Raw genomic sequence first — 19,753 nt, 5'->3', positions numbered from 1 at the left:
ATAAAGACCTTGCTGATAAAGCAGGTTGCAGTACAGAAGCCAGCCAAAGCCCACCAAACCCAAGATGACCACGAGAGTGACCTCTGATTGTCCTCATAGCTCATTATGTGTTAATTATAATGCATTAGCTGCTAAAAGACACTCCCACCAGCGCCATCAGTTTACAGATGCCATGGCAACATCTGGAGGTTACCCTACATGGTCTAAAAAGGAAAGGACAGAAACTCTCAGTTTTGGGAATTACTGGAACCCCTTTCCTGGAACACTCATGAATAGTCCAACCCTTGTTTAGCGTATGATCAAGAAATAACCATGAAAATGGGCAACCAGCAGCCTTTGGGGCCACTCTGCCTATGGAGCAGCCATTCTTTTTTTTTTTTTTTTTTTTTTTTTTTTTTTTTTTTTTGGAGGTTGCCCAGACTGGAATGCAGTGGTGTGATCTTGGCTTACTACCACCTCCGCCTCCTGGGTTCAAGCGATTCTCCTGCCTCAGCCTTCCTAGTAGCTGGGACTACAAGCACCTGCCACCACACCCAGCTAATCTTTTGTATTTTAGTGGAGACAGGGTTTTGCCATGTTGGACCAGGCTGGTCTCGAAGTTCTCACCTCAGATGATCCACCTGCCTCGGCATCCCAAAGTTATGGGATTACAGGAGTAAGCCACTGCGCCCGACCAGAGTAGCCATGCTTTTAATTCTTTTCTTTCCTAATAAACTTGCTTTCACTTTATGAACTTGCCCCGAATTCTTTCTTCTGTGAGATCCAAGAACCCTCTCTTGGGGTCTGGATCGGGACCCCTTTCCAGTAACTTACTTAACCTCTCAGACCCTTCATCTCTTCATCTGTAACCAAAGACAAAGCCTCCCCCGAGGTTCCAACAGTGAGGAGAGAACGCATGGGAAACGAGGGGCACGGAGTTGGTGTGCAGAACCAATGTCACAGACTGGCTGTCAAGCCACTGTCATATTGGAAGTAATATCATGCTCTCGCCCACAAGTTATGAGGAACAGTATCACAGGGGGGTGTGTACCTTCTCTGGTAGTGGGAGTAGCATCATCATCTCTTCCTTTAGATGACAGGAACAATATCACAGGGTGGGTGTACACACCGTGTTTTTGGAAGCAATGTCATTCTCTCTTCTAGGTTTTACGATGCATACCACAGGCGGGGTGTACACCCCTTGTTATATTGGATGAAATCTCAACCTCTTTCAACCTGTATCTTTAGAACAATATCCCATGGGGGTTGTACATCTCTTCAATATTGGTAGTAACACCATCTTCTCCTTTCCTGGATATAAGAAACAGTATCACAGGAGGGGTGTACACCCCTTGTAATATTGGTAGTAATATCACCTCCCCCCTGTGGATATTAAGGACAAAATCCCAGGGTGGCTGTAAGGTTCCTACTTTATTGGGAGTAATATCGTCCACTCACCCCCTGGATAAGAGGAACCATATCACAGAAGAATTGTCCACCCCCTTCGATATTGTCAGCCGTGTCATCTTCTTCCCGCCTGGATATTAGGAACGATGCCCCAGGGTTGGGGGCGGTGTACACCCACTGCGATATCGAAAGTAAAATCAGCCTCTTTCCCGCTGGATATTAGGAACTCTATCACAGGTGTGTGTGCACCTTCTGGGATATTGGGAGTACTATCAGCCTCCACTCCGCTGCATATTAGGAACAATATTTGGGGGGCAGTGTGGTTACACCCCCTGCATACTGAGAGCAATATTCTTTCTCCTGTACAGTAGGAACTACATCACAGGGGTCTGTACACCTTCTGCGATATTGGGATTAATGTTATCCTCTCCCCCACTGAATGTCAAAAACAACATCCCAGAAGGGTGTACACCCCCTGCGATATGGCCAGTAATATCATCGTCTCTACCTTTGGATACTAGGAACATCATCACAGAGGGTGTATACACTGTCCTGCAATATTGGGCATAATGTTATCCTGTCTTCCCCTGGATATTAAGAACGATATCCCTGGTGGTGGGGGGTGGATTACATTAAGAACAATATCACTGGGTGGGGGTACACCCCCTGCGATATTGGGTGTAGTATAATCCTCTCTTCCCTAGGATATTAACAATATCACAGGAGGGGTGTAGAGCCACGGCCCCTGGGATATTGGGAGTAATAGCCTCTTCGACCTGTGGCCTTTCTATGGAATCTCCTATGACGGCCTGATAAACAGTGTCTGACCAAAAAATTGGCTGGCCGGGGTAATGCTGCACCACCTGCGGGGTGCGAGGGTGGAAGCACGTGTGGACATCTACAAGGTGCTGAAGGAGAGTGAAGCCAGTGATGACCGGACCCTAATGGCATTCAACGAACAGGAGTCAAGCGTGGGGCCCAAGGAAGTCCAGGAAACCAGCCGGGGCCAGCCTCGGCAAGGCCAGCATAGCACTAGGGAACGCAACAGGGAAAAGCCCAGGAGAGAGATGGCCCTCAGCTCAAGTGGGAGGCACAGGAGGCTTCAGCTGACCTCATGGCCCCTCTGCTCCCTTCCCTGCACTGGAACTCAGTTCTGAAGGAAGAACCCGGAGCAGAACTACTGTTTTCCGAGGTTCTGTGCCACGCTGAACTAAGGAGTCTTCAACAGGGCTGGGAGTTTTCACCACAAACTCTGGAGCCCTTTTGGATGTGAACATCTAAGGTAAAGGCCAGCGGCTGCTCTCCAGGAGGCGCCAGGCAGCCAAGCCACTGACGTGACCCCAACGTGCCAAGGTGGCCGCCATCCCGTCTGCAGCTGAGTGAGGACCCTCTCTGCAGCAAAGGCCTGTGGAACTACCTGACCATAGAGGTGGATCAGCTTATCAGGGACTGGAGGGGCCACCATGCGGGTGTCAGCACCATGCCCATGACCGGCAGAATCCACTCCCCCCACAGCACATGTTGGTGAAGCTGCCTGCCGAGGAGGGCATGATTTCAGCTCTCTAAAGAACCTCTCTCATCTCACCAGGAAGGCTATGGTTCCAGGCAGCGGCCCCCAGTGGGCACGGCTCTGTCCCAGAGCTCGTAGGTACCAGGCACTCAAACCCCTTCCTGCAGGCTCCCGCAGCTGGCCCTGCAGCCTCGCTCGTCAACGCAGGCAGGAGAGGCCGGCTCCACAGAAATGGTGCTAACGCTCCCCTAGTCTAGGTGGCATAGAAACGGGACCCCAAGGACTGGATATATCATCTCACTTTCAATCAATAAAGACAGGCTCTCCCTAAGGCAGAGAAGCTAAAAATTTACCCTGTTCTGGCCAGTATGACCGACATAAAGCCAAGCTAGCAAAGGGTTGGGGGGAAAGAGTAATAATAAATCTGGCTCATTCTTAGCACAGAAGAAACAAGTTGCTAAAATAAAGGAAAGAAAGCAATGGGAGGAAACGGGGTTCTCTTACCTGGACAACAGCATTCAGGCCAGTGTCCGTGCCCAGGCTTATTTCTGTCCCCGGGACATTGTTGCTAATCGTGGCTGGCACCACACACGGGGGATGCAAAGCTCCTGGTGGTGGCCTCATGCCTTGGCCATGTCACACGTGCTCTTGTAAGCATGAAGCAGCAGGGCCAAGCGGTTAGCGGGGGTGCTGGGTGCTCACCTGCCAGCCCCAGGGCCTGCGCTGAGGTCCAGGAAGCGACAGGAAGGGCCTCAGTCACCAGGGAAAGCCCGTTCGTGCGAGTAAAGGGGCCCAGGGGAGCTCTGGAGGTCATGTGGGAGCAGGACAGGCCTCAGTGACACGGGGCTGCCTGGGCACAGCCCAGGTCCTCATGAAAGGGGAGGCCTGCAGGCAGCACAGCAGGGTGGGTGTGAGGCAAGCAGCAGAGCAGGTTGCAGGCAGTGGCGAGTTAGTCACGAGCGGGACAGCTCAGCTCTCGGCATCTCATTGTGGGTAAGGGAGGCCAGGGCGGTCAGGACGTTTAAAGGCAAAGCCAGTCCTGTAGCTTTCTGCAGGCAGGCAAGGATGAGTGGGATGGGGCCCACAGCTGTAAGGACCACACCAAGTGACCGCCATCATCGTGCAGAGGCGGCCTCCACGTGCAGGCAGGGAAGGAGGCAGGCAGCTGGATAACCGGGGGGCCACACTCAGCCCCGGGCCGCATCTCTGCTCTCCTGCGGGAAGCCGCACACAAAGCCACACACGCGAGCAAGAACCTGAGTTGCTGCTCTGGGGTTCCACTGGGAAATGGGCTCTGGTGTCAGAAATGGGAGCAGTTCTCAAGCTTGTGTGCACCGGGGTTTTTCAGACTCCACCTCAGGGTGTTAACCAAGGTAACAGCCGGACAGGTCCACACGCCCACTGTTCCCACCTCCAAGCGGCCCCACACAGCAAGGTGTTTTGTCATCCACTTGGTGGCAAAACCAACTATTTATGGACTTGGATGTGTCCCTCTTCCTGTGAATATCCCCACATCTGCTGCAGAAATGCTACTGTTGGGACATAGGGCGGGGCCCACATCTCCCCAGGAGAGTTGGGCAGTGAGCGACCCAGGCTCTGCAGCCCTGGTGCAACCCAAAGCATCCCAAGGCCAGGAGCCCGTGTGTGGGCAGAGGGCTTTGGACAGTGAGTAGAGATCCGTGGCAGGTGAGTTCACAGTGTGGTGGGTAGGAGGGTAAGGTGGGTGGGTCAGTGCTGGGTGACCACGAGGTGAGCTGTGAGCAGGGGCCCCCGTGCCCCCATGGCACAGCCTCCACATCCACCCAGGCCCAGCATATGCCCAGCTCTTGGGCTGCTCTGTACAGGCTCTGGCCATGGCAGTCTTTGCAGGACTTCAATCCGAATGCCAGCCTGCTTCCCAGCCAGAAACACTCATCTGGGGATACTCACTGGCCTGGTGCCCAGGATGTGGCCCCCTCAGGACCACCACATGCGGGGCTCCTTATGCTTTTCAGAGAGGTGACGTCACTCCTTTACTGTGGAATACCCTAGCTCAGGACTGACCAAGACTGGCTGGACCAAGACTGGCTGCGGGGAGCTGGCTGCTTCTCCAAGAAGCCCTTGCTGGAAGCCAGAGGCTGTGGGTGACCTGGGGCCAGGAGGGGCCTGAGGCACACAAGAGGGCAGGTGGGGGGGTCCCAGCTCCTTAACTCCACATTGAAATCTGTGGGAATGGCCACATTGCTGCAAATCCTCTCTCCCCTCTTCCCTTCCATCAGTCTCCAAAAAAGGGCAGGGAAGCTTCAAGACAGGGGAGACCCTGCCCAGAAAAGCATAAAACTCTCAAGACCAAACACAGCCGGGCCCCTGGGTCTGTGGTGGGGCCACTATGACAAGGAATTACAAGGCTGTGGTCACCGCCACCTTCACGACACCTGACAGCAGCATGGCACCCACCTACTGTGTTTCTGATGTGACCTGATCAAGCTTACAGGACAGAGTAATGCACCAGCCAGCGCTAAGGAATGAAGAGTGCAACCGAAAATCCCTGCAGCCACATCCTGAGAATGTGTAACACCTGCTCTGAGATATTCCATTCATTCTGTTCTGCCCGGAAGACCCACTCGCCAGCACCGCATAGATTCTGAGGGGCTATGGCGTCAGCTAAGCATCAATGCTGGCAAGAAGCAAATCATCAGTGAGGATGAGGATGAGGACGCACGTGTCCAAAGCAGATGACGACTTCACCACATCAGATCCGCCCAGGACTTCTGAAGCGCAACATGGCCACGTCCTGAGCCAGACGCCTACTATGGAGCTCGCCCTGTGCTTGGAGGAACTTTCCGCAGCGTCCCTTGTCTCCAGTCCCAGGTGCTGGAAGCATCCCTTCTCCCAATTCTAACCAGAAACCTCCCTGGACGGTGCAAACATCCCCTGGGGCACAATCACCCCATGAGAATCACCAAATTGACTGAACAACTGGAGCCATCCACAGACCCCAAACATAAATGCTGCCGAGGGCTAGGTCAGGAGTCACGGGTCACAGAGGGTGTGTGGCCAGACAGGGAAGAGACGCTCACTCCCACACGTCCTCAGCCTCTGACGGCTTCAGGACAGTGGCTGGAGTGACCTGGAGTCACCCACGTCAAGTTGCCTCATGCCCTCATTTTTTGAGTTCGCCACCAGCTCCTGTTCTACGGCCAGACGAGCCCAGTTCAGACCCAAATTCAAACCTTCTCAGGATTCACCCTGTTTGGCCGTCAGTAAACAGGGCTCTGAAGAAAACAGCTGCCATGTCCACATCTCGGTCCCTCTCCCTTCAGGGGTCCACAGAGGGATCGATCCTCGGCGGCTTTCTCGTCCCTGCCCCGGCTCCTGAGCAGCTGCAGCATTTGCCAGGGTGACCTCGATCAGCTCAGCCGGCGTCACTCACCCATCACGAGACTAGAACCACAGCACTCCCAAGACAGCCTCATTCCTCGGAGCTCAGGATCAGAAGGGCAATGAGGACACACACAAACACACTAAGGTGGCTCTGCCTGGCCAACGGGAGGCTCAACTAACTACACGCTCCAGTTCTTTCTCTATTGTAATCAGTTAACTTAAGGTCCGACACAGTGGCTCATCCCTGTAACCGCCGTGCTTTGAGAGGCCAAGACAGGGGGATTGCTTGAGCCCAGAAGTTCGAGACCAGCCCAGGCAACACAGGGAGACCTCGTCTCTGTAGAAATACAAAAAATTAGCCACGCACGGTGGCATGCACGTATAGTCCCAGCTACTCAGGCGGCTGAGGTGGGAGGATCACCTAAGCCTGGGAGGTCGAGGCTGCAGTGAATCATGATTTCACCACTGCACTCCAGCCTGGGAAACAGAGTGAGGCCCTGTCTCCAAAAAAAAAAAAAAAAAAAAAAAAAAAAAAAAAAAAAAAAAGAAAGAAAACAAAATTATTTAACCTAGCTTTCAGAAACTCGAATGAATGAAAAACTGAATTTAAAACAATCGCATAATAAAATCACACAGTCCCTCAAAGCGGGTGGAACTGACCATTTGTGGGGTGTTTGCCTCATGTGTTTTGGTTTTGAAATTTTGACCCTACACATTTGTTACATATTTACAATCTAAAAAAAAAAAAAGTTATTTATAGCAGAGGACGCTGGAATTAAAGAGAGATTTTCTTCCTGAATGAAAGTGTACATCACATACCACAAGCATCTATGCTTTGTGTGGAAACTTGAAAATAAAGTGTCACAGGGAGATCAACACCAGCTTTGTCCCACATCTTCAGATGCTCAGCTAACTGCAGTGACTGCTCTCAAATTCCCCACCCATTCCCTCTGGGCAAGCGCCAATTAGGTAACGATTAGGGAAAAAAGAAGCTTCAATCCCTCCCATTGCATACCCAACTTTCACAGACTCAAAAATCCAGCTAAAGCTGGTGAAAGAGCAGTGAAAGCCATGCTGGAATCCCCCCTCTGTGAAACAGACACTCATGTTCACGTTCCCAGCGTGAAGGTCAGCCCAGAGCCGGGCTGGACCCACAGCAGCAAAGCCGTGACGCCCGTCACCAGGATTACAGAAGCAATGTCTAGATCAGAGATTAGTGACTGCCAAAAATAAGGTGAAAGTTGCCCCCAAAGCCAGTGAACACGGGAAAACCTGGGCAGGTTTCCTTCACAAAGAAAGTGAAGAAAGTTTAAGACACTCAGAAAAGCAAGAAATGAGTGCTAAGCATTTCTAACCATTTGAGCTGTATGTTAAAATCTTGTTATTTTAATTACCAGTGCTCAAAATAAGTTGCATGCCAAGGGTTTACAAAAAAAAAAAAAACTTTGAAAAATATTCGTGAGAACTAAGTCGCACAAGAAAAATCAAAACTTGAGAATTTCTGGAAAATTTTAGACATCAAGTTTAAAAAAAAATGAAATGCTTCCTGCGTTAGGTACGGATCTTCAGATTCCCACGTGAATCACCAAGTGTGACACACAAACATGAGGATAGGCATATATTTCTTTTAGCCCAGAATAGCGGTATGTGCCTGTGGTCCCAGGTACTCGGGAGGCTGAGGTGGGAGGATCACCTGAGCCCAGGAGGTTGAGGCTGCAGTGAGCCGAGATCACACCACTGCACTCAAGCCTGGGTGACAGAGTAAGACCTTGTCTCACAAAGAAAAAAACAAACAGAAGAGTATGTTTCAGTATTGTCTCTTGGCAAAAAAACTAAACTAGTCCCAATATTGCCTTAGATGTAATTTAACATCCCCAGTTTACAAAGGGGAAAATGAGGTCAACAGCCAAGACCAAAGAGATAACAAATGCAGTGGTGCGTTCAGGACAATGACTACAATTATAAAACATTCAGTTCAATTTCTACCCTCAGCATCAAGGTAGGGGTTCCTCATAATGGGAATTGGAGGCTCAAAGAAAATTTAGGCTCAACATTTAAAAAAAAAAAAAAAAGCGGATTTTAATGCTGGTGCAATCACAGGAGACTGCGGCCCAGCCATCCTCAGCGCTGCAGGTACTCACGGGCACATCTGGGGTCTTGGCCACGCTAAGTCCGGGCCGGTGGCCACACAGAAGAGGCGATAAAACTTTTTTGGGAGTGAGATCAAAAATGTTCAGTCTAAAAACCTACTTTTCCAGGGGGGAGAAAAGAACGAGAAGCTCTCATTCAGGGTATTTGTAAAAGGCTGTTTCTAGCGCACTGGTAGATAATAATGGCCGGGGCCATCGGGTTAGCGTCAGCGGGCGCCCACCTGGCGGGGCGCACTGGGACTTACCTCAGTGATAGTGTTCAGGGCTGTGTCTGCCCTGATGCTGAAATCGGAACGCGGCACATTGCTAGACACAGTAGCGGGAACCATGATCATAGGCACAACTCCTCGTACTTCTCCCGGACGGCCGACAGCTCCAGGAGTCCCATCTAAATTGACCCAGTATCTGCACGCTGGCTGCTCAGAGGCCATGGTGTGGAACGGCCAGGACATTGCTTAGTCATACGGGGCACAAGCACCTCACTTGCCACTCCTGTGCTTCTATTTCATCAAACCCTATTTGCTCCTGAATATTGACCATAGCAAAGTCATTAGCCTTGGAGATGCATTTGAAACATCAACTTGCTTTGTTCAAGAGGTTTAAGACACACGTAAGTCTTTCTTGCCATGCTCAACACACACAGCCTGCGGTTTCTGAAGTCAGTGTTTCTGCAACAAAAGCCTTGGCCTGCCCCGTGAACATTCACGCTGAGGCACACTGTGGCGAGGCTGCTTGGCAGCCAGCAGGGGGCAGGAGAGAGCCACAAGTGCCACGTGGGGTCCCTGCAAACTGCACCTCTCTCCCTCAATCAAGGGGGGTGCCTCCTGCCCATCCAGCGGCTTCCTCCAAGGCCTTCCTCTAAGGCCTCTTTAGCTGCCAGGGCACTGACTTCAGACTGCTCAGCCAATGGGGCAACAGATTCAACAGAGTTCCATGTTGTTAAAGGAAAACTTCTGTTACCAGGCAACCTTAGTATCGGATTCAAGGTAAAATAACCAACAAGATTGTTTCCAAACCAACATGCTACTAGTGCCTTATCCTTCAATGCTGCTTAAACATGGGGAAGTATGAGGAAAAAAGAGCATGGCACTTACTTCTTAAAAAATAACACCTCTTCCAGGTTCATGTTACCCATATCATAAAGACTTAGAACTGTGGATTCCCTACAGAAACGTGTAGTGGGGGTGGATCCCCACCGCTGACCCAGCCTCCCCCCAGGTCAGTCACCCCCCTCACCACGGGGTTCACACCTCTCCAGACCCTGTCACCTCAGCAAGGAAAGGTGGCGTCTCTGAGCTCTCTTCACAGGGAGCACCCGAACGGGAGCTAGAGAGACACACAGACACACCCATAACTGCTTTAAAATCCTGAAATGCAATACATATTCAAGGACTTCATTATTAGTTTTTTTTAAAACTGTAAGAACAGAGTGAGCCTGGTTTTAACCTCTCTGCCACAACAACACCGTGTACATCTGTCTTTTACTGTTTGTTCCTTCTCCAGCAGCTGCTGCCTGGCTGGCCGACTGCAGAAGAAGAGTCTCTGGTACTCCCGGTGGGCCCTCGGGAAAAGCGTGAGCACCACGATCAAGTCTCAGGATGCCGCACACGTTAGGGTCGCCCACAGACCGCCATTCCCAATGCCTAGAAGGCACTGAAGGGGCCTCCTGCTCTTTGTAAATGTCAACTCTCCTAAGCTATGCTGTGTAGAAAATTTTTAATTGCAGTCCACACATACTTTCTTTCTGTCTTGTTTTTATCCTAGAGGCATATTGTTATGGAAAATTAAGTTTGCAAGGTTGAAGGGTTTTCTGAAAGTCGACTTCTAATCCTGGAAGGGGAAAAAAAAAAATGGGCCAGATGTGGTGCTCACGCCTGTAATCCCAGCAGTTTGGGAGGCTGAGGCGGGCAGATCGCTTGAGCCCAGGAGCTCGAGACCAGCCTGGAAAACATGGCAAAACCCTGTCTCTACTAAAAATACAAAAAAAAAAAAAAAAAATTAGCTGGGCGTGGTGACATGTGTCTATTCCCAGCTACTCAGGAAGCTGAGGTGGGAGGATCACCTGAGCCCAGGAGGTGAAGGCTGCAGTCAGCCTAGATTTGCATCACTGCACTCCAGCTTGGGTGACAGTGAGACCCCGTCTCAAAAAAACAAAAAGCAAAAACAACTGTATAAAAAATCATTACAGAAGGGAGCTGGCTGGGCACGGTGACTCACGCCTGTAATCCCAGCACTTTGGGAGGTCGGGGTGGGCAGATCACCTGAAGTCAGGAGTTTAAGACCAGCCTGGCCAATATGGCAAAACTCCATCTCTAATAAAAATACAAAAATTAGCTGGGCGTGGTGGCGGGTGCCTGTAGTCCCAGCTACTCAGGAGGCTGAGAGAGGAGAATCACTTCAACCCGGGAAGCAGAAATTGCAGTGGGCCGAGATTGTTCCATTGCACTCCAGCCTGGGCAACGAGAGCAAGAGTCCACTTCAAAAAATTAAAAATAAAAATGAAAATAAAAGGGAGCTAATGTTTTCCATTTAAGGGAAGGGAGAATAACATTCAGTATTTATACATCTCACACACACATCTGCAGTGGTAGCCTCAAGTATTCAAGATACACATTCCCACAAATATAGTTCAAAACTACCCACCAAGTTACACGCTAAGAGCACATGCATTGTAAGAATGCTACATTATATTTTTTAAAAGCATCTGTATCCAATATTGTAGCATACTGGCAGTTTTCCCTTCAGGTGCTGTATGCCTAAATTATTACATGTTTAGTCATTCATTTTAAAATTTATGGCCTCCTTTAGACAAAAGAAATATATTTAAACATAAGCTACTAAATTAATGACTTAGGGGAAAAATTACTAAATTAACTTGGAAGTTAAACTTTGCAAACTGAATTTGTTGGACCTCATGTAAGCTAGACGATCAGTTTTTTAAATTGTTGTGTGTTTCCCTCAAGGATGGAAGTCTCCTCTTGTCTCTCATCCACTGTGCACACCACTGCAGCCCGCACCTGTCCTCCACGGCGCCACAGTGCGGCCTGCAATTCACCCTGTACCACGCCTTCCACACCTTACCTGAAAGTCACTAAGTATAACCAAGAAGGCAATGAAAAGCAGATAAATGACCTCCACCCCCACATCCAGCATGCAAATGTTAAACATTCATCAAAGTAAAACCAAAAACCAAAAACCAAAAACCCATGTTAGCTCAAGATTGTAACTGGTAGAGTTATGTGCATGGCAATTTTACAAGTCCAGTTAAGTAAAAACCTAATTGAAAGTCTCAAGAAATACGAAGTTTATACAAGAAGACATCTTCAAACATTGACAGTGAGGAGAGGACTTCACTCTGCATCCAGCCTGTCCTGGAAGCCACGGCCAAACGCCAGGTTGTATAGATCTGAAAAGCAGAGAAAAACAAGCGTTGAAATGTGTACAAGTCTCAGCAATGTACAAATTCGAAGTAGGATGCTCAGAAACCTTGAATTTCCAATCAGAAAACAGGAACATGAGCAAGTTCCCCAGCAGTGCCCACCTTCTGCCTATGGCACATGTAACAGGATCGCTGACCACCTCGGGGAGACAGAGGCTTCCTGGTCACATTCGCTCTGGCAGCCGCACAGCTGGCCCTGCCACAAACACCTGAGTAATACTGAAGAACCACCCGCTCCCTGGGCTTTGCTCACTCTAGCCGGGAGAGAGTATTTACAGAGTACATTATCGACTGAGCCCTCGTTCAATGCGTCAAGCTTGTTGAAGGCAGTGAACTGAGCAGAGCAAATGTCCCCAGTTGGACGGCACTCAGTCACGACAGCAGCAGCCACTGTTCACAGGGCACTGGCTTCGTGCCGGGAACAGTTCCAAGCGTCTTCTTTCTGTCCGAGGAATGTGCACTGCAACCCTGTGGGGCCGTTTGCAACGTCCACCAGAGTTCTGAGGCAGCAGAGTCCAGGCTGTCTGTGGGCCTTGCCGCTTGGCCGTCCATGTCCCCTGCAGATCAGACCTCACTGCAGGGGCTGCGGGTTCCAGGGCTGCCTTGAGGCACATGCTCCCCCTTCGCCACCTCTTCCTGGCCCCTGACACCAACCCTCACCACTGCTGCCAACACTTTATTTTCTCATGGCTCCTGAGGGGCCTGTTCTTTCTGCCCTTCCCTGCTCCCTGCGTCCGGCTTGGAGGATGCCCACATCAACGCCAACGCTCATGTAATCACCACCCCTTCCATGGGGCTTGACGCCTAGGAGTCTCAATATCAGAAAGTCAGATTCCTGTGCTTCTTGGAGAATTTCTTCCCATCGTGGAAGTGAAGGAGATCAAATTCTAGGTGCCTGCAATCACCTCATTTCCACAGCTAAGCAACTTCAGTAGTAGCACAAAACAAAAAAGCTTTTTTAAACTTCTTTTATACAAGCTAAATACAATTTAATTTTTACATCCACATTCTCATCAGCTCCCATCTGGTGAGCAGGCAAATAGTAATTTTCAAAGAAACAAACTGTTCCATAATTTTAACACTTAGCATTATCACTATTAAGCAAGAATTATCCCAAAAATACACGATGATCTTGTTCTCACATTCAAAACTTGATTGTCACACAGTGAAATAGCACTTAATGCAAAGGAATGTTTCTTTTCAGGTTTCTGCTCTGGAAAAAAAAAAAAAAGATTTCTGGCAAAGAGATAAACAATTATATAACTATCCAAAATGCCTCCGAGAAAAATAATGTCATCAGTTAGTTCTTTAAAGTGTTACAAATGCAGCTGAGTTTTAATAGTAATTTGTCCACAATTATCAAAAGAATCTTTAATACTGAAAGAATAACCATTAATGGATATAAAACACAAAGCAGAAGAGTTAATATTTGGGATAGATTTTGGCTCATATTTTTAACATATGCATAGTTATTTACCTAGCTGAAGTATATCCCTCTCCTCTTAGGCTCTTCAACAAGGCTGATTTTCAAACATAGACTGCCTTTTGGTACATGAAGGCAGCTTTAAAAGATGTCAGGATTGGGCCGGGCACAGTGGCTCAAGCCTGTAATCCCAGCATTTTAGGAGGCCAAGGTGGGCCAATCTCTTGAGGTAAGGAGTTCGAGACCAGCCTGGCCAATACAGCAAAACCCTTCTTGTATTAGAAATTTTTGTAATTAGCCAAGCGTGGTGGCACACACCTATAATCCCAGCTACTCGGGAGGCTGAGGCAGGGAGAACTGCTTGACACAGGAGGCAAAGGTTGCAGCGAGCGAAGATCGCACCACTGCACTCCAGCCTGGGTGACAAAGTGAGACTGTCTCAAACAAGCACTTAGACCTCAGAAAAAACTTGAGCATCCCCCGCCCCAATCAACCCAAGGAATCACATGGCAATGGTTATCATCTGATTTCGACACAAAAAAGTTCTGTTCTCTCTAAACACAATGGTAAACACTTGCCATCAGCCCACAGAAACTCCCAGGACCCAGTAACACCGGACTAGCAAGAATAATGGGCCACGTACACAGTGTTCAGCTGCAGAAAGTGATGGCACCAAGAATGTGTGTGCGCTCACACCAGATTCCTCGCTTTGAGGGTGGAGGGTCTCCCCGGGAAGATCATCCAGCGGGATGGTTTCCACTTCCACCATGAGGAGGAAACGGGGGTTTCCTGAGGGCACTGACAGGACTTGGGTCTCTGCCCTTGTCCTCTGTCCTGTTACGGGATGAGGGTGGGCTGAAGGCAGGTTCTCCCTACATCTTCCGGGCAAGAGAGATGGAGCTGACAGGTGGACGACGGCTTTTCCAAAATGTTCCCATGTTTATAACCTGTTATCGACCTGCTTTCCCTGGAGATCAGTGAAGCCGCATCATTGCTTCTCTTGCATTAGGGACAACCCGTTGGTACGGCCTCTGGGTCAGCCTCTGGGCAGGTCTGAGTCACTCACTTGTGCCTTGGCCTCAGCATGCTCGTCTGTCAAATGGGCGGCCCCACAGACCAGGGAATTTCAACTGGAGTTCCAAGGAGGTTGCCCAAGGACAGGCAGGGAGAAGAAGAGGAAGAAAGCTGTCCGAGGAAGTAGGGGAAGGGGAGGGCTGTCCAAGGGAAAGGGAGGGGCAGGGGGAGGAAGAGGAGCGTGGAGGGAGGAGCAGAAGCGGGGTTCTCTGAGGAAGAGGACCAAGTTGCTGAGGTGTCTTGGAATCAGAGGTGGCAGTGGCTTGGGCTCTAGGCCCTCTGTTACATAGTTTTAGGCTTTAACTATTTGTTATTTGTGGACCCTTTAAAAGATTTAATTTGAAGAAAACCGGAGTTGAGGATACCTTGCTTCTAAAACACAATTTCTCAGGCCTGAGACTAAGTGCTAGGCATTGCTCATTCTGTTACCGTCATTTCCTCCTATTGAAAATCAGCCGCACACCCCCAATCTCCCTTCAGTGGATCTCCTTTTCAGAGGATCTCAAACAGCAGAGTGAGCAGCCCGTGACCCCGGCCGTGTGCACGAGGAGCGAAGAGCAGACGTGCAGTGAGGGCTGCGGACAAGGGAGGCTGCGGACAAGGGAGGCTGCGGACAAGGGAGGCTGCGGACAAGGGAGGCTGCGGACAAGGGAGGCCGAGGCCCAGCACCTCCCTGCACCGCTGTGCTCTGCCAGGCCTAAAGGACACCCTTGCCTCTGGGGTGAACAAGCAGCACAAACTATCGACACTTATTCCAAAGGAACAGGAAGAAAACTCAAACGAAGTTAACACAGTTATCCCAACACAACACTGCAACAGCCCAGAAACAGAAGGGCCAGTGAGCCTGAGATGGGTGGTTCCCACAGCGGGACTGCAACGTTGGCATTAGGGCTTTTTGGCAAAAAAAAAAAAAAAAAAAAAAAAAAAGACAAAAAAGGTAACATGGGCCACCCATTATTTCCTGCCAGTGGAAAGACACCCACAGGCCCCCAGATGCCAACAGGCCCCTGGAAATGAGCCCATGCAGTGCCTCGGGTCTTCGCACGAGCAGGCACGTGGTGTCCTCAGCACCCCCACCCGGGACACACACACACCACACTTGGCTTCCACACCTGAGGGTCCAGGGGAGTGGCAGGAAGTCCCCGCAGGACAGGGCATCCTGTGAGGGCACTGCAGGGCTATGCACCTCAGAGAAGCCCCCGGGCAGGTGCTCTCTCCCCAAAGGATGAGCCAGTCCTCACCACAACCAGATCGCGGTGGCCTCCAAGCCAAGCGCCAACATCTCACGTCCAAAGGCATGCGCAGGTACCTGCTGTGTGTGGAGCCCAAGCCCCTCGCAGAGGTCAGGACGAAGCCAGTGTCTAGTCCCGGGGCCGTCACCGGCCAGGAGAGGCGTCTGGGGCCCTTCCCAGCAATGGCCATGGGAAGTAACAACTCAGGCCCATCAGGGGCTTCCTCACCATGCAGGTTTTAGAAGTGGAGACAGAGGTTCAGGTCTAGTGGCACAAACATCGACAGACCCCATGGAAATGCGGGCGCGACCCCTCCATCCCACCAGCCTTCATGGCTGCTCCTTTCTGCTGCCATCACACATGTCCCCACCCCGCCAAGCCCCTTCTCCTTTTCCACACTGGATTCATCAAATCACATCTCGCTGTCCTTGGCAAATGTACCATTAATTTATTTACAAAAGCACACTTCCAGTTAACATGACACCCCCGCTATGATAGAACAGCCTTAATTCAGACATGACCTGGAGGAACAGAGGGAGGAGGGGTCGAGGGCCGCCCTGGAATCGGCAGCTGTTTTCTGGGGAAAGCCTCCATCCCACCCAAGCCCGACATCGTGCCACACAGTCCCCATGGTGTCCGAAAGCTCCATGAAGACGGGGTCACTCTGACCCCTTCGCACCCACAACTCCAAAGAGGAGCAGGTGTTCAGGAAAAGTCTCCTGCTAGTGCTGAAGACAAGAATAATTCCTCGTGGTGCCCAGAATGTCAGGAGAAAACAAGGCACCATGTGGATGCCTTCCAGGTGAATTTTGGAATGATTCTACCGAATGCCAGTCATCCTTTTTCAGAACAAAATCCATACCAGAAAACATATGTCGCCAGCAGAGAGATGGTCCCTTTCACGGCTTACAAACACACCTACGTTACACTGAATTTATCTCAAGCCACCCTCTCTGTGCTAATGTAAAAAGTGTCCCTTATTAACCAGTAGCCTTTCTCATCTGGTGCTTTTTTAACAAGCAAGAGGATCCTGTAACACTCAGGCATTGTCTGAAACGTCAAATGGAAGCCTAAAATCCTCTTCCGTGCAGCTTCACTGCAAAGTATTTTGACGTGAGCCAAATCGTGCTCTTCCTACACCTCCACAGGAAACTCAATGCTTCTTCAAGGAGAGCAGCATGATTTCTGCTAGGCACAGAAACTGGAAGGGTGGGGATAGGGTTGAGGGAACATTACATAGAAAGCACACCCCGATAATCACCTGCATGAGAGTCACACTGGCCGGCAAGCCCCGGTCGGCTCAGTCTCTGCAGTCACAGGTGTGAGGCCTGGAGGGCAGACACCTGGCACTGCTGACCACCCCAAGGTCATGGCTTCTGCCCCCCTTCTCTGCTGCCCATCAGTTCTAAGCTTCTGGCAACATTGCCTGCTGCCCTGCCTGACCGACTCTTCATGAAAAGCAAATGTTGCCAGGATAGCTTATGAGTACATTTACCAGGAAAGCAGCTCTGATTGACGCTGAAACCCCCTTCTCACAGCCCTGGCAGCTCCCCTACCCCCGATGTGTACATGCTTGCAGCTCTGACCTCGCTCAGTGTCCACATAGGCTCTGTCCCCTGGACAGCCCAATGCAGACTCAATGTTGAGTCAGAAATACACAAAGAGGCTGACGGTTATGAACCGCCTGCCTGTCCCCCAAAACACAGGTTGAAATCCTCACCCTCAGTGCGATGCTGTCAGGAGGTCTTTGCGAGGTGATGAGTTCCCGAGGCTGGAGCCCCATGAATGGAGTTTGTGCCTCAGACAAGGAGCCCAGCAAATCTGTCACCCTCCCACTGTGTCAGGGCCGGAGAGAAGGTGTGTGTGAACCAGGAAGGGGCCCACACCAGAACCCACCCGTACGGCACCCTGATCCCGCCTTCCAGCCTCTAAAACTACGAGAAACAAATTTCTGTTGTTCATAAGCCACTCAGTCAATGGTGTTTCGTTGCAGCAGCCTGAGCTGCCTGAGGTGACAATACTCACCGTCCTATAGAGACGGCTACTCCCCTCTCCCAGAAAGAGGGGTTTAATTAAAATCCCTGTCTCTCCTCGCTGCCACCACAGATCTCATTCCCCCACCCCGTAAGCCAGCAGATGCTACGATTAAAGGAAAAGGAGGATCGTTTTAGACCAGCCCCTCCATGTCGGTCTGAAGCATTTGACTTTGTCCACTTCCACGGTGGCCGTGTCACCGGATTCCCCATGCCAGCTCTGCATCTGTACCGGGTCCCAGGCTCTGCACAGACTTCTCCAGTTGCCCATCCAGCACACCTATTTCCCCTTCTCCTTTGCAGATTGTCCTTCAATCCGCAATCTTCTGGTTGCCTCTCTACAACCCAAGGCCTTCCAATCCAGCCATTCAAGGTGAGCTCAGCCGTGCACTGGAGTCCTTGGCTCAGGTAACCCAGACCCAAGCCATTGGCACCAACCACCTACTGGCTGTGGGGTCTGCACAGCCACCAGCTGCCCCAGCCACACCAGGGCCTGGGAGGGGAGGCAGAGGAAGCTGTGAAGCTGCCAACAGCCGTGCGGGGACAGGAGCCTCTGGGATGAGGATGCCATGGAAGGAAATTCAGAGAAAGAGCCCCAGGGCTGGACGGGTCATGTCCAAAGTCTGCACTGCTGAGGTTTGAGGTTTCTGAACTCAATCGCTGACCCCCCGTGGCGTTGGATATCGCAATAAAGCAAGACCCTCACCCCCACCCTCCCCCCACCACATACACGGGGCCTCTGTTCTGGCGGGAGGTCAGGCCTGGGCGCCCAGCTGGCACAGCCAGCCTGGGAAGGGGGCCATTTCAGACGGCACGCCTGAGCTCATTAGGGACAGACACTGTCGCCTGCTTATCTCCAACATTTTCTCTGCACGTCTAGTTACAAACGGACGACACAGTCTGGGAAGCACAGATCCCAGGCCTCCCCCTGCTCCTCTCCTTGGTGCCATTGACAGGGAGGGGCCCGTATGGCCGCGAGGCCGCACACCCACAGCCACACTGCCGCTGAGAGGCGGGCCTTTGACGGTTACTTCTGCCAAAGAACCCTACTCCATCTTGGAGCACACCATGGTGGGAGGGAAGCTCCACCCGGAGAAACAGCGATGCTTCTCCCCAGGGCTAATGGAGGACACCCCCCCACCCTGCATTCAGCAGCTTACTTACCTTCTGGAAAACATCTGAATTAATAGGGAACACTAAAACGAAAAGGTCACGCAAGAAAGTTTAGCAGGCCCTGTGAAGTCTCAGCAAGTCCAAAGGTTTCTGAACCAAGACTGCTGGGGTCGACGAGCTTACAGGCAAAGTTTCCACACGGGCCTTCAACAAGCAACGCTCAGCAGAGAGCGCCTCGCTCTGGGCAGAACCTCTGACACCACAAAGTCACATCAGAGCCAACAGCAACTGAAATACAGCGCTCTCCTAAGATGTGTACGTTACCTGCAGGAAGTCACTAGACACTAAGATGGGGGAAGAAAAGGATAAGATTAAAAACAAATTTAAAGTAATTTCTGCATACAAAAAAAAATTCTATATCCACTGGCTTCCTTTCTGGGAGTAGTAACTTTTACATGAGATGCACATCCCAGTTGGAAGGAGTCTGGGTTTTCCATGGGCAGAGACAAGGGCTCTCCAGGAAATATGAACCCTTTCTCACTGAGCCGCGTTCCCTGAGGCCATCCTGACCTGTCTGAGCACCTCCCTGCTCTGCCTCCAGCCAGCTCCTTCCAGCACTCACCCCGCTGTTCCCAGAGCCTACACTTGCCCAGGATCTACTCTTCTGCTGCTGTCAATCTTCTCCTGCCAAACTTTCACGTTAGGGTAAATAAGTTGGAAACTAAAAAGTTGTAAGACCCCTTGGTTTTTTAAAAATTTGTCTTCTCAGAAAACAAAGAACACTAATTCTACTTCCATGGTTTAATATGTTGCCCCCATCTGCATGCTCATGGATATGTGCTTATATATATATTTTAATCAAAACTTATAATACTGTTGGCTACATTCAGATTAATTACATTTGAGGTAAGAAGTCTTAAATTCAGTGAATTCAGGCACTCAAAATTTAAGCCCTCTGACATCTATTATCCAAATGGAAATATGAGAGGTAGGTATTACAAAAATCAAGAGAAGTGTTTAATATAAATCC

The 19,753-nt window shown here is 50.4% G+C and overlaps 1 protein-coding gene across 4 annotated transcripts in view; it reads left to right on the top strand.

Annotated features, from left to right (window-relative positions):
• The window catches only part of LOC144329480 (SH3 domain and tetratricopeptide repeat-containing protein 1-like), a 65,356-nt gene extending 55,213 nt beyond the window's left edge, over positions 1 to 10,143 (top strand). For 2 of the 4 annotated variants that reach the window (XM_077953639.1, XM_077953637.1), the window contains exon 4: positions 9,916 to 10,143. In XM_077953639.1, coding sequence (XP_077809765.1) covers positions 9,916 to 10,023 — 108 coding nt within the window. In that variant the 3' untranslated portion in view covers positions 10,024 to 10,143. Of the gene's footprint in view, positions 1 to 9,912 lie in introns of all 4 variants that reach the window. The other 2 variants (XM_077953638.1, XM_077953636.1) reach the window with 1 other exon arrangement.
• Positions 10,144 to 19,753: the final 9,610 nt, after the last annotated feature.

Source organism: Macaca mulatta, chromosome 11, assembly GCF_049350105.2.
Source record: "Macaca mulatta isolate MMU2019108-1 chromosome 11, T2T-MMU8v2.0, whole genome shotgun sequence".
Classification (NCBI taxonomy): Eukaryota; Metazoa; Chordata; class Mammalia; order Primates; family Cercopithecidae; genus Macaca; species Macaca mulatta.
The sequence above is the reverse complement of the archived record's forward strand: the minus strand, read 5'-3'. Positions and strand labels throughout refer to the sequence as shown.